Raw genomic sequence first — 15117 nt, forward strand, 5'->3', positions numbered from 1 at the left:
TCTTAGGTTCAGCAAAAACTGAATGACCTTCAGATAGAGGAAAGGTCAGTGACTGCCCAGCTCAGCTGGAAGAGAGCCCTCGAGGACAGCTCTCCTGTTATGGTCAATGGATCAGCAGCTCACACAACAGATCTGCACCAAGAGGACCCCTTCCAGGAAGACCAGACTTCAGAGCTCAAGGAGGAACAACCCACAGCTATCTGCAGTCTTCAGAAAGAACAATTGGATCAAAAAGAGAAAGGAGTGACTGAGATGGAAGAGGAACATGAGAAGGAGGATGAGATTCCAAACACAATAGAGGAGGAAAAGCTGAAATCTGATGCCTTGGATGATCTCTTTACTAGTCTGGCCTCTTCTGACATGTACAATAATCTGTCGAACCTCACCAAGCCACAGGAGAACACTGTTAGGGTAATAAATGAACCTGCCTCAGTTGTCAATCCTTTTCTAAATGAAAAGAAGCCACTATAAGGCCTACAACTGCACTTATACCACAGCTGTATAGTGTTTAACAACATTATAATTTTGTTTTAGATGGGGTTTTTAACACTCATCAAGCATGAGCAAGCAGTGCAACAGAATTCATTTACATTCGGTGTGATCACAGTTTTATAGGAGACAGGAATTACAGTATTATGTATAACTTCTCAGTGTCTCTGTAGGTAACACTAGTCATTACTGTGTTGTCTTCTCATGTCTTCAGGAATACAGTAGCCCTGCTCCTGATGCCTCCTTAGTAATTGCAGAAGACACAGAGGAACTGCCTGAAGAGAGCCCACCAAAGGTAAAGTTATGAGTCACTGAAGAATACCTACAGTGGGTACGGAAAGTATTCAGACCCCCTTCAATTTTTCACTCTTTGTTATATTGCAGCCATATGCTAAAATCATTTAAGTTCATTTTTTCCTCATTAATGTACACACAGCACCCCATATTGACAGAAAAACAGAATTTTTGACATTTTTGCAGATTTATTAAAAAAGAAAAACTGAAATATCACATGGTCATAAGTATTCAGACCCTTTGCTCATCCCTGAGATGGTTCTACACCTTCATTTGAGTCCAGCTGTGTTTGATTATACTGATTGGACGTGATTAGGAAAGCCACACACCTGTCTATATAAGACCCTACAGCTCACAGTGCATGTCAGAGCAAATGAGAATCATGAGGTCAAAGGAACTGCCTGAAGAGCTCAGAGACAGAATTGTGGCAAGGCACAGATCTGGCCAAGGTTACAAAAAAATTTCTGCTGCACTTAAGGTTCCTAAGAGCACAGTGGCCTCTATAATCCTTAAATGGAAGACGTTTGGGACGACCAGAACCCTTCCTAGAGCTGGCCGTCCGGCCAAACTGAGCTATCGGGGGAGAAGAGCCTTGGTGAGAGAGGTACAGAAGAACCCAAAGATGACTGTGGCTGAGCTCCAGAGATGCAGTCGGGAGATGGGAGAAAGTTGTAGAAAGTCAACCATCACTGCAGCCCTCCACCAGTCGGGGCTTTATGGCAGAGTGGCCCGACGGAAGCCTCTCCTCAGTGCAAGACACATGAAAGCCCGCATGGAGTTTGCTAAAAAACACCTGAAGGACTCCAAGATGGTGAGAAATAAGATTCTCTGGTCTGATGAGACCAAGATAGAACTTTTTGGCCTTAATTCTAAGTGGTATGTGTGGAGAAAACCAGGCACTGCTCATCACCTGTCCAATACAGTCCCAACAGTGAAGCATGGTGGTGGCAGCATCATGCTATGGGGGTGTTTTTCAGCTGCAGGGACAGGACGACTGGTTGCAATCGAGGGAAGGATGAATGCGGCCAAGTACAGGGATATCCTGGACGAAAACCTTCTCCAGAGTGCTCAGGACCTCAGACTGGGCCGAAGGTTCACCTTCCAACAAGACAATGACCCTAAGCACACAGCTAAAATAACGAAGGAGTGGCTTCACAACAACTCTGTGACTGTTCTTGAATGGTCCCGCCAGAGCCCTGACTTAAACCCCATTGAGCATCTCTGGAGAGACCTGAAAATGGCTGTCCACCAACGTTTACCATCCAACCTGACAGCACTGGAGAGGATCTGCAAGGAGGAATGGCAGAGGATCCCCAAATGCAGGTGTGAAAAACTTGTTGCATCATTCCCAAAAAGACTCATGGCTGTATTAGCTCAAAAGGGTGCTTCTACTAAATACTGAGCAAAGGGTCTGAATACTTATGACCATGTGATATTTCAGTTTTTCTTTTTTAATAAATCTGCAAAAATGTCAAATTCTGTGTTTTTCTGTCAATATGGGGTGCTGTGTGTACATTAATGAGGAAAAAAATGAACTTAAATGATTTTAGCATATGGCTGCAATATAACAAAGAGTGAAAAATTGAAGGGGGTCTGAATACTTTCCGTACCCACTGTATATCATACAGAAGGTAAAGATAAGATAACATAGATAAGAAGCCTTTTTTGTCATTGTATTAAAAAATACAACAAAATTGCGAGTGCCCTTCCCACCACTGGTCTGTTTCTGTACATTCTTGTCATTGTTGCTGTGTCATTTAGCCAAGTGAATTTTCTAAAATTCCTTGTACTGCAAAAACTACTATTAATGCAGTAGCCAAGTCAAGGTGTTAATGTTTCCATTACTACATCTACGGACTGTGACAATCGCACAAAAAAGTAGTAGCGTGCTCATATGTTTACAGATGCCTCCAAATGTGCGTGATGCACCAGAATACAGCCTGATCATTTAAATGTTTTTAGGAATGTATTCAGTGAAATGTGTGGCGTGGACACAGTGTTCATCATTTACTGTAGCATTTAAGCTTCTCAGCGGGGCCTTGTCACTGGTCACTAGGTTGAATCACCAGAGTCAGAGAATAAACAGGAGCCAGCAGAGTCCCCAGAAACTACCGCCTCCTCATTACCACTGCAAGTCGGGCCTCTCTCCTTGCCGCCGCAGACCAGCCCTCCCTCTCTGCATGAGATGGACTTCTTCCATTCAGACCCGTTCACCCACCGTATGTCTTCAAAAACAAATATTTATTAAGAGCTGAGGTTCCACCTGTTTCAGATTCAGATGTAGTTGTACATTTTAAAAAGTTTTGGGATCTGGGTGATGTTGTTAACTTTGTAATGTATATATCTTCTAGTTTAATATTCAGTATATTCAAGTACAATCAATGATTCAACAGTGTCAATGTTTTTTCTTCCTTTGTAGATGATCCATTCAAAGACGACCCGTTTGGAAAAGCAGATGCTGCAGGTGAATTCTTCAAGTCATATCCACACTTGAAAGTGATGAAAATACAAACTAAACTGTTTCCTGTAAAACTAATCTCAAACTGTATTAATTTCTGATCTGACAAGTGTGCATGATTTCCATATCTGTTGCTGTGTTTGTTAAAGCAGATCCATTTGGAGGAGATCCATTCAAAGGAACTGACCCCTTTGCTGTAGACTCTTTCTTCACACAGACCTCAAGCGCCCCCTTTTCCTCAGATGATCCTTTCTCTGCCTCAGCTGACCCATTTGGTACCACTCCAGGCATGCCAGAACCAGACCTGTTTGCAGCCAAGCTGAACGACGCAGCAGCTGCACCAGCAGCAGGTCCAGATCCCTTCACCTCAAAACCAACCAATCCAGCTTTAGCAACCAAGGATCCATTCAACTCCACGAGGAATAACATGGCTGAGTCTGATCCATTCGGAGGTAAAGTGAACGCCATGCCAGAGACAGATCCTTTTGGTTCTCAGGATGGAGGAACAGATCCTTTTAGCTGGTCCCCACCGAGCTCTGATCTGGCAGTGGTGAGTTGGTCTCACCTGGTCCGAGTGCAGTGAATCATGTCATGAATGTTTTATGAAGATGATGTTTGTTTTCAAAGTTAATATTTGTACACATGGTTGTTAATAGGCCTGTCTTTTTAATTGTAACCAGTTGTACAGAAGATTAGTTTTCATCATCTAGCTCAGATGCAAATATTCAAATATACTAATATAATTTGCAGACCTGCCAACCTGTATGCATTTTACGTAGCAGATACGCATTTTGACATCAAAATGCACTGTTACAATTTGTCGCTCCAAATATTATTAAATTAATAATCACAGTGCCTTTGATTCTATCTGCTCTCAACATCTGCTGCAAAAGCTGGTGACACCTTTTGACTTGACCTGGTGTGCAGTAATGTTAGTCTACCCCAATGAGCATCTAACCTATAGACCTAGGTTGTCCTGCTGATAAGAAGAAGAAGAAGAGATTGACCGATTGTACCGCCACATTTGGGGATGAAAGACAATGTGTCTCTTTAATGTCATTTCAAGTGACAGTAGCTCAGATTCATTAAGCAACAGAAACACTTGACCTTGATTTGATTCCTTACGTTCCCCCTCCTTCCTCTGGCTGGCTGGTTCCTCAAGTGAGGACTGTTCTTTGAATGCCTTTAAAAGGTAAATGAACAGAGAGGATGTGGAGAGTTGAGACTCATATTAGCCTAATGTTAAGTATGTTTATCTTTATGCAAGCCAGTTTGCTTGTTCCCTTGCTTGGCAACGTATGCTATATTGTCTGTGTGTCACAGATGGTTAAATGTGACTTTTCATAGTATTAATAATATTGATTATTGCAGCCAAACTTATAATCGTAATGAGCATTATGCACCTTGGCTGATAAAAGGCAAGCGCATGTGCAGCAGAAATTCCTATGGAGTTACCGGGAGAGATGGCCATGTCTCCACATCTCCAGACTTCCCCACCGTGCATTCTGCAGTAACATTACTGATATTGACATCAACCATCCACAGGTTAATAACTGAACATCAAATGATGTGTATTTTCAGAGCAGTATGGATGTATTGGCCCATTTTACTTCACAGTACTTGCGAGTGGTACGGCAAGACTTTGGTCAAGGTTGGCAGGTCTGAATTTGTATGATCTAAAAATTCTTTAAAAAAAGCGGAATAACACCTTAAATCATCGAATTTTAAAATGTTCATATGTATTAAAATAATAGTCACAATATCAGAGCCTTTGTTTTAATAAGAATTATCATGCTAGGTGTAGGTAGTATTAGACACCACTATTGTTTTCTGTTTATTTGATTCTTTTTTTTTTTTTAAAGCTACTGTCTTGGTCAGATTTCACACTAAAGTATCATGAAAAGCAACAGTTAAGATTTTTACATTTTCTCCAGAGTAAATAGACCCTATATTGTTTTGAGCCATACACATAATCACAGGTTTGTTGGTATATGGGGTTCAGTGGGTAGAGCAGTCGTCTCCTAACCGGAGGGTCGGAGGTTCGAATCTCAGAGCCTGCAGTCCACGTGTCGAAGTGTCCTTGGGCAAGACACTGAACCCCCAATTTGCCCCTGATGGTTAGAGCCATCGGTTGAGTTGGCGCCGCAGATGGCTGCTTCGGTTCTGTACCGGAAACAAACTCTTTGTGTGTAACATAACTGGCCAAGTAAAAGTGATTATATGATGCTGATAGAGGCAAGTTTACCGACAAAATTTAAATTGATTGCCTTACATTACGTGTACACTGCAGAGTTTATTATACCATATGCAACAGCAAGGTTTTTATATGTTTTGTTTTTAGAAAGATACTGCAGCAGCCAATGATCCGTTTGCTCCAGGTGGTACGACAGTGAGTGCCAGCTCAGATCCAGGTATGACCTGTGGAATGCTGCCATCCTGTGGGGCTAGAGGCCACTGCAGCTGTTTTAAAATTTTAAAAATATTTGGAACATATTGCACTGTACAAACTGTAGTATTTACAGCAGCTGTGTGAGTTTGTTATATGCTCAGTCACTTTGTGCTCATGTGTTTTAGATCCGTTTGCCGCTGTGTTTGGTAATGAATCATTTGAAGGGGGCTTCGCAGATTTCAGTGCCTTGTCAAAGGTAATTTTTAGATCGAGTTCAGTTGATCATGTCCTGTGCTTTGCATACACAGTACTGAAATGACACGTGGTATCGAGTGAAAAGGACTAAATGTCAAGTCATAAATAATACTGGTCAGTTTAGTTTGCGCAAGGAAAAATTATTGCAACACAGTGAACTCACTTCTGTGAAACCAGACTATGAATTGACTCAAGCTGAAAGACAGTTGGTGGGTGGAGGAGTATGCTGCGGTTTTCACAAGGAAACAGCTTGATTGTCTAATTTTCCACCTGAGGGTGTTTTTTCCTCTAAACTAGTCAGTCATTTCAGACATTATACAACAATATGTCATGTAATATCTTAAATTATTGAAGTTGCAAAAAAATTTGTGAGAGATGTCCTGCACATTGTCAGATTATCATTGTTTGTAAACCTCAACATCTCTGTGTGAATATGCACTGAAGGTGCTGAATGGTGAAAAAACCTCAGCCATATGGCAAAATGTGCTGTGATTTCACCTCTGGTGTTTTTTGTCAACATATGGTTGGATTTGATTTGATGGGAATGTTCTCTTTCAGCCAAGCAGTGCTGACCAGTTTGGCATCAACAATAAGAACCTGTTCCAGGAGGACACTCCGCCTGCCAATGCTGACATACCCCCAGCCTTGCCCCCAAAAACTGGTACGCCGACTAGACCCCCTCCTCCTCCTCCAGGTTGGTACTTGTTAATGTGCACATCACTTGGCAATAGCTGTGTTGCTTTCAGATGTTTGGGGATGTATCAGCAGTGTGTGTTAGTTATTTCAAACGGAGCCTGTCTGTGCCTCACCTGTCCAGTTAAGAGATCGTCCATCACCAAAACAGAGTCCTCTGACTCCTCCCATCGACGAGGACACTTGCTCCCACATCCTCCAGGAGACTTCTCCTCCTCTTCCTCCTCCACTTCCCTGCCTGCCAAGGATCCTTTAGCTGACCCCTTCGCCCCCTCCTCCCCTCCTCGTCACAACATACGGGCAGCTGACCGATTTGCCAGCTTTGACAAAGTGAGCACCACCCTTTCGCCCTCTCCCTCACCTCCACCTGACTCTCAATAGACATCCCCTCTTCTCTTTTTTTCCTGCTAATAAATCACATTCAGTTGTTCAGTAAGGTTACAGCCACTAAGCAAATCAGGCCAGCTTTATAAATCACTCCATCCACTGCCAGTAAAAAGACCTGAAGACGTGAACTAATTAGATCATGTAGTGCCCCACAGTAGCACAGGTTCTCAATGCTATATTTATGTTTATTTAATAACTTTTTCTGTTTCTGAAGTTGTCTTTTATCCTGTCTGCTGCTGGTGTATATTCTAGCTCTTTATTAGGAATACTTTATTTGACTTACATTGTAAAGATACTTACAAAATTATTTTCTGTTATAGATTTATATTGGGATTGCACTTAATTTAAGCCCCATGACTGAGGTTGCACTGTTACTTATGAAGAAATGTGTTGAAATGTCATTATAGCAATTATAGATACAGAAATACTTTAACCCTACAACATATATATATAATTTCAGGCACAAGTTTACTACACAAATCTGTCGTTATGATACTAAGTCCATTGTAATGGTTGGCAGTGAATGGAGAGATAAGAAGCTGCTTGTATTTGGTTCTTGTTAGTCATCCCAACCGAGCACACTGACATTACATCATGTGCATGTGCAGGTGTGTGTAAAAAGAGTTATTACAACATTTAAAAATTAGGGCCTTTTTTTCCGCAAGATATTTTCTGCACCTCAACACTAAATCTGTGTCTTGGGTCAATTTTAAAATGTCACTGGTGAATCTAGTTATTTTGGGGTTACTGGGGTCACTGACTGGGCTCAGACTGGGCACATCTGTGAGGTGTAACATCAGCTGACCTTGACTATGAAAATGCAGAGTAGTACCTGCTGAATCATTTCAGACTTTTTCTGCCTTAGAACCTTTAACTTTCACAATTCAATCACTGTTAAACTCATTGATGAAATAAGCTCCAAGACTGTATTAATACATTCCTCTCATAGGTAGCAGTGTGGTTAATCTATTAATTATTTTGCTTAACCAAGAGCAACAGAGGAACTCGGTAAACTGCATAAATAGACATATGTTAAACAATCACAATAACAAAGAAGCCAAGTTATAACTGTTGCAGCTAACAGGGAAAGTAGTCATTGGACAGTGGTCTAAACATGGGCTGTGTTGATGCATCTGGAAGAAACTGGTAACAGTACTAAACCCCTCCCAGCCCTTCCCATTGTAACATTTCGTAGAAATATACTGTCACACTGTGTGACTTCTTAAGAGACCGTGTCAATTCTAGTGCCTCTCCCATCATATGGCTGCACCCGCATGTGCCTTTTGACCCTTGAACTGCAAGCACTAACTGTGTGTTTGATTGTCTGGCTCTCGTTCCCTCACACCACAGCCTCTGCCATTCCTCAAATCAATGTTTTTTGTTTTGTTTTTTTTTTTGCTTTACATGCCGCTATTTATTTCTCCATGCATCCTTTTATCTGTCCATCCATCCATTCATTGCTTCATTTACCAGTTCATTTAGCCCTTGTCTGGTCAGCACTGTGTTGTGGAGAAACAGATCACCTGTATTCTCTCTCTGTGTCTTTACACCTCTGTCAAAGAAGTTTAATAAAGAGTTGAATTAAGGGCACCATCTCTGGCTTCTATGTGCATCCATGACATCATGATCTGCCAATTCCTGAGCTTTAAAATACCAGCATTTTTGCATTTTCAGTTCATTTATCATGAGTTGTCACCTTACTTTACATTATTGCTGACTTTTTTTCCAAAGCCTATTTTAAATTTAAGATTATTTTCTTTCAATCGGCTTCTGCAACTTGATTAAGGCATTTTCAAGATTAATCTCAAACAAATTTTTGTCTGTGCACCTTGAAATTTAGATTTTCTTATACTATAGTGAAATACACTGATCAGCCATAACATTATGACCACTGGCAGGGGAGGGGAATAACACTGACTATCTGTTACAGTAGCACCTGTCAGTGTGTGGGGGATATTAGGCAGCAAGTGAACATTCAGTCCTCAAAGATGATGTGTTGGAGGAAGGAAAAATGGGGATCTGAGTGACTTGACAAGGACAAAACTGCGATGGCTGACAACTGGATGAGAGAAATGGTGAACTGGAGACAGGGTCATGGACGCCCACAGCTCACTGATGATGAGATCAACCTACTGTAGATAAAATTTTTAACTACCATTTGTACTTTTCAAAAGATTAACATTTATTTGACTCTTTGTTAAAATGGTTGAAAATGAGAAATACTGTCCATTGGTCTTTATGAAGCGAAAGAGTCAGGGGCTGTAGTGGTGATATCACACCTAGAGCGGTGAGGATGTTGAATTTGTCTAAAAGATTCTCTAACCCGTCCTCACGACCACAGTTTTCACTCCTTTTACATAAGTTTGTCACTGAATTGTAGACACATCTGTGTTCTTCCTGACAGTAGAACTGTGGAAGCAAATTGATTCACAGATTACGCCCACACTGCAGGTCTTGGTGGGTGTTGTTGGTCTGTAGTGGTTAGTACCTACCAACAGTGTCTAAGGAAGCTGCAGAGCGACACGGGTGACAACCAACTGCCACATTGACTCAGTCCTATGTAAACAGTATTAGGCAGGTGGTCATAATGTTATGCCTGATCAGTTTAAATGGCTACATGGGTTGCAGGACAACAGGCTTCCAATATTGTACACTGTGGTGTGCTGTGGAAAATGTTTGGCAGTAATATAGATTTAGAGGATTTGCACTAAGTGGGCTAAAACATTCAAAACACCAGATTGGTCCTTTTCAGTGTTTGGGTCGAATCAGTTCAGTACCTAGAAGTTAAAAAGGTTAATATGCAACTGATCAGATCACAAATATGTGAAGTTTTCTTTACAACTCAGGAATAAAAAGCATGATCACTGTTGCTAAGTACTTCAATGATGTCTGAGTTCCTTCATGTTTAAAAGCAGCAGTGGGATACTTCTCTTACAAGTGATAAATGCATGTTCCCTCCTTAATCCATTATGTTTCCTAAATGTTATGATCATGCATGTTCTCTGTACCGTACATTGAAATCATCAGCTCTTGTGAGTGTCGTCATTGTTGCCTACTTTTCTTTGCATGAGTGAATACACACTTGTGATTTCTCTGTCATTCATGGAGAATAGTGAACGTGTTGACACAGTGCATGTCCTGTGTGTAATGATTAGCTAGTGTACTATGAATTCTCTTTCGTTGTCCTGATTTTAGTCATACAACTCATTTGTCCTCTGATCTGCTTTTATCCTGGTCCCATTCCTCCACAGAATCTGTAGTCTCGTGCCTGTGGGGTGACCTCAACTGTTGTTTTCCCCCTTAGGTTGGTTGTGTTTCACTAAGGGGACTGGAAGATACTTTGGCTGTGTAGACCACTTCGTGTTATCTGTCACACAGGTGTAACTTATGGCTGCATTACATTTAGGTGTGTCACTTCCCTGTTACCGTGCATGTTGGCGCGCTGCGATGACTCCCTGGCACAGATAGAAGTATGGGACCAAACCGAGCACACCCCTGGTCACTACCACTAAACTAAAAATCCTGTGCAATTAATAAAATGTTATTGTTTTCATCCACGAACAAAGAAGACAGTTAAATGTTTGACTGATTAAATTGAAATGAAACAAAGCGCAACAAAAGTTCTTATCTTTAGAGAGAATCGCTTTTTATATTTTCATATATTTTGTGTATCAAGCTCTATTTTCTTCCTGAGTATAGATGATACTGGTCTTAAAGCTGCTCAATTCAAGTTCAAGTGAGGCGACATACTTGGCCAGGCCTTATCTAAAAACATCCAGGCTTGGTGTGTGTAGAGGCTGATTTCACTGTGTCCTTCACTCTCTCCGATCAGTCGGTGAAACACCATCATTCACAGATAATGCTTGTGTCAGAAGTACTGGTCTGTTTTCTAGTGCCAACAAACTTGGCTTTTTGTTTTGTAACTTTTTGATATTGCTAGCGTGGCTCTGCCGATACCTTGTAATCGACCGCCACTGTGTTTCAGCTCATGTTCAGTAGCCTACTGATGCTCTTGTACCATCATCTTCCATCTGTGTGAAGTCTCACGCTCTGGTTTTTTGCTTGTTCAGGCAGTTCCTCACCATGTGGAGCTGTGTGTTGCATTAAACACAATCCAGGCCACAACTAAGTAGGCTATGGTTTTTGCAAGCTCTTTTTTAACCTTGATCATGCCCCTTGTTGTTGCGTTAAGATTCTGCTTTGGGGCATGTATTTTCAGTGTTGTTTATCTACCCTCTAGTTTAATTAGGTTCAGATATTCATTTAACATTTTAATGATGTTGCCCAGGGGTGTACTTGATTTGTTGTATACTGTTCATTTTAATTAACTACAAATTAGTGTTAGACCTGTGCCTCTCGTGTAATGACACAAGATGTCTCCTTTGAGAAGAAGTCTGTTGTCCGTAGGTTTTCAAAAGGTTGATCATCTTCTTCCTCTTCTTTCAGCTGTTCCCGTTAGGGGTCGCCACAGCAAATCATCTGTTTCCACCTAACTCTATCCTTGGCATCCTCTACTCTCACCCCAATTAATGTCATGTCCTCTTTTCATGTCCTTTTTTCAAGAGGTTGATCATAAATGTCAATTTAGGCATTTGGAGCTTTGACGCTGTGGTGACTGTTTGTTTTTGAAAAAAACAAAGAATTTTATGGCCACTTCATTATTACTACATATTACACTCAGGAGTGTTTGTTTTCGTGAGCCACAAACCAGAGTACAGTTATTGTAGAATGCCATTCACTGTGTCATCGCCATCATACAGCACAATAGATCCCACGGCTAAGTGTATACAGATTTTTGACTGGTGGTGTATGTCCACGGTTACACAACAAGACGTTGCCGGGAGTTGCCCAGGGGGCTGAGATGCAAACTCAAACAATTCTTAAGTTCTAGCCGTGTTAGGTGATGCATGTCATTCCCCTCTTTCTCGCCTCATTTTCTGCCAAACATCTTGGTGGTTCTCATGTCTTCAATTTTTAATTCGAAAATGTCTCACTCTATAACGATACATATATAACGATACATACTCTATAACGGGATGTAACGATACATCCAGCTCATGATTCGGTCCAATACACACTCATTGTTAACAGTAAGAATGAAAACTTGTCAGTTATTTGTCTTCTGTGTAAATTCCCCAAAATTGTTTTCAAACATTTTGATTCTTATTCAAACATTTCACTTATTTTGTAGATCAGAGCATAATTAGAATAGAGTGTGGCTAATGTAGCTAACCCTAATGAATGTCAGGGTCAACAACAGGATCTGGCCTATTGCCTGTTCTTGTTAGCATAAATAAGTTGACTTGATATTCCCATCCATTTTTCAGTTTCATCATGCATATTGTCACATTTTTGAATCACAATATATTGTTACACCCCTACTTGGTACAAATGTTAAATAACCAAAGGGATTATTACAGAAAATGTTTGTCTTCATGTTTTAAAAAACTAATATAGGCTGATCGTTTTTATATGATGTTTCATATATTGACCATGGCCTCAACAATACCATTATTTCTAGATTGGCTTTAAAAAAAAAATCATGACATCTCGACATGTGTCATGTAATAATGACGGCTTCAGGGCTAAACACCAAAATAGTTGCACTTCAGAAACGTAGGGTAATATCATGGCCCTGCAGTTGGCAGTTCCTCTGCTGCGTGTTGGGAGTGTGCAATGTCTTACCCAGGTATTTCTGTTATTAGGAGTTTGTTATCAGCAGGCTCTGAGCAAGGTTTCATCTTTAAGAATGTGTTAACTGCGTCCATGTGTTTGTCTGTGTTTGTGCGTCTCCTTTCTTTGCATCTCCATGTTTTTTTTTCCTTCCCCGTGTGTGTGTGTTTACTGTGTTCATGGAGTAGTACCCAACAGAGGAGGACATGATAGAGTGGGCAAAGCGCGAGAGTGAGCGAGAAGAAAAGGAGCGACTTGCCAGGCTCACCCAACAGGAACAAGAGGACCTGGAGCTGGCCATCGCTCTCAGCAAGTCTGAACTGTCTTGAGGAGTTTGTTGTCCACCTCCCTCCCCTCCTCCGCTGGCTCGGCTCAGCCCGGCCCAGAAAGCACCAAAGCAAAGTGGGGACTGATGGAGCAGCACCTGCTGACCCCATGAAGAGACTTTCTTAGAATAAACCCTTCTCCCCCAGACTGTTCAGCGTTCTCCCGTCCTATTGGCCACTGTGGTTTTGTTTAAGGAAGAGGAGCAAGTTGGAGTATTTATCCTCAAGAATGAGATGCAGAGATTGTCACGCGTGTTGATTTCAACACCAGGCTACAAACCCCACGTTAACTCTTCCCAATGTAATTTATTTAAAACTAGATTGAACTGGCTTTATCCACTAAGCAGAGTCACTTCCCTTTATTAAGTCTCCACTCTCTCACCTCTAAATTTATATTGACTGTATAATCAGTCAGTTCTAAGCATTAATCTTGTGGAGCCTAAAAATGCCCCGATGAAGCTCTGACACTGTGAATGTGAGGGTTTGGAGGCGCTGGAACAAAATCCAGATGTCTTTTCAAATGGCAGGGAGCCTGTGAGATTTTCTTTATTTCATTGAACATTTCTACATGTTTAACTGGAAGTCACCAGTCCTCTATGTGATGTGCATGTGCAACTTTATACTAAAATGGAACAAATTCACACAGCTACTACATTCAGCCTCTAGATACTTCAGGTTCTTTTAAATATCAGCTTGTTGCTTTGCCCAGCAGCTGTTCTGTTCTGTTCTGTGTTAGAAAGTGCATCTTTGGGAGATACTGAAAGGAATAAACTACATCAGTTTAATATGTAATAACTACACATTAATTTGCATTTATTTTCAGGGCACACTACAGCAGGTTGCAGAAAACTTTTTTTTTTGGGACAATTTCTCCCTTTTATTTAAAGTGTTAATACAAGAAAGCAATACATGTCAAAGTCATCTTGAGATTGTGTTTAAGTGAATTACACAGAGTTCTTGTAATGATCCAGAGTAAAGACAAAACAAAGCCAATACATAAATATAAATGTATCAATTCACAAGCATCCACAAATAGGAGGAAGTTTCTCCTTTCTTTAAAAAACGAAATAAAATAATTAAATCCTAAACTCAGTTTGCTCCAATACAAATTAATGTTGCTCATTCAGAACCAAAATATGAACTGAGATGTGACCATTCTATATGAAAGTCATAAAGTTCCAAATGGCACATTTGACAGCCTTTTGCTAAGGAAACATCATTTATCATACAGGTGGATGGTAAGCTCGACCTGGACGACAAATATTAAATATCCTGGGTTTAAATAGTGCAGCTCTGAATTATTTCATTGTGCAAATGTTGATGTTTATTTAGTATGAAACATTGGTTGTTTACTAAACAAAAAACAAAAAAAGTGGCTGCAGTACTGGTGAGTTTGGGCATTAGCAGTTTAACTGAAACTGGTTTGTCATAGATGACTGTACAGTTTGTGTGTAGAACAGATATTATGTTCACATTAAATAAATAGTATTAATGCTCTCGTTAACTCAGATTGATCTACAGAAAGAACCTCACTGTCCCGACTGGGAGGCCAGAGGTTGGGGTCAGACACAGGCCAGTCTTCCTAAAGCGGTATCTTAACTACAATAGCATGGATTCTGGTTAGCTAACGATTTCTAATGAAGCAAGTGTATAAAAACCTCTTGAAGGAGTCAGTGTCCACATCGGGTCCCTGTTGTCGCTGATGTTGCTTTTTTTGTTTAGCATTTGTACGGACTTGCTTTCAGTTTTTCAGGGGAGGCCTCTCTGAGAGGCGAACCAGATTTCTTACATTTAGTCAGTTAAAGCTGCCTCTGCTGTTTAGGTGAAGCACATTGTCTTCTGTCTGTGCACTCGAGTCTCTGTGGGTATTTAACTTGCAAAAAGCCCGATGGTGTCAGGACAACGGCTCTTGTTTCTAGCGCCTGTACAGCAGTTGACTGGCCAGTGATTCTTCTTCTTGGGTGCTGAACTTCTTGAGTGCTAATCTGTGATGGACAAGGGACGACTTGATCAAAGTGTGGGACACCTTTGTTTTCATTTTCTTTGCTAATTTCTGACCAAACAATGCACAACACTTTGGATACCTCTTCCTAGTGAGCAGCGTCATGTCCTTCTCTCATGTGTCATCAGTTTACTGTCTGTGGTTGCACTTC

General features: G+C 40.9%; 1 protein-coding gene across 4 annotated transcripts in view; it reads left to right on the forward strand.

Moving 5' to 3' along the window:
* eps15 (epidermal growth factor receptor pathway substrate 15) overlaps positions 1 to 15111 on the forward strand; it is a 31879-nt gene extending 16768 nt beyond the window's left edge. For 2 of the 4 annotated variants that reach the window (XM_020612987.1, XM_020612984.1), the window contains exons 16-25: positions 7 to 411; positions 704 to 784; positions 2840 to 3002; positions 3203 to 3247; positions 3391 to 3791; positions 5583 to 5652; positions 5816 to 5886; positions 6444 to 6579; positions 6703 to 6908; positions 12827 to 15111. In XM_020612987.1, coding sequence (XP_020468643.1) covers positions 7 to 411; positions 704 to 784; positions 2840 to 3002; positions 3203 to 3247; positions 3391 to 3791; positions 5583 to 5652; positions 5816 to 5886; positions 6444 to 6579; positions 6703 to 6908; positions 12827 to 12967 — 1719 coding nt within the window. In that variant the 3' untranslated portion in view covers positions 12968 to 15111. Of the gene's footprint in view, positions 1 to 6; positions 412 to 703; positions 785 to 2839; positions 3003 to 3202; positions 3248 to 3390; positions 3792 to 5582; positions 5653 to 5815; positions 5887 to 6443; positions 6580 to 6702; positions 7163 to 12826 lie in introns of those variants that run through there. The other 2 variants (XM_020612985.1, XM_020612988.1) reach the window with 2 other exon arrangements.
* Positions 15112 to 15117: the final 6 nt, after the last annotated feature.

This window comes from Monopterus albus, unplaced genomic scaffold (assembly GCF_001952655.1).
Source record: "Monopterus albus unplaced genomic scaffold, M_albus_1.0 scaffold129.1, whole genome shotgun sequence".
In the NCBI taxonomy this organism is placed as follows: Eukaryota; Metazoa; Chordata; class Actinopteri; order Synbranchiformes; family Synbranchidae; genus Monopterus; species Monopterus albus.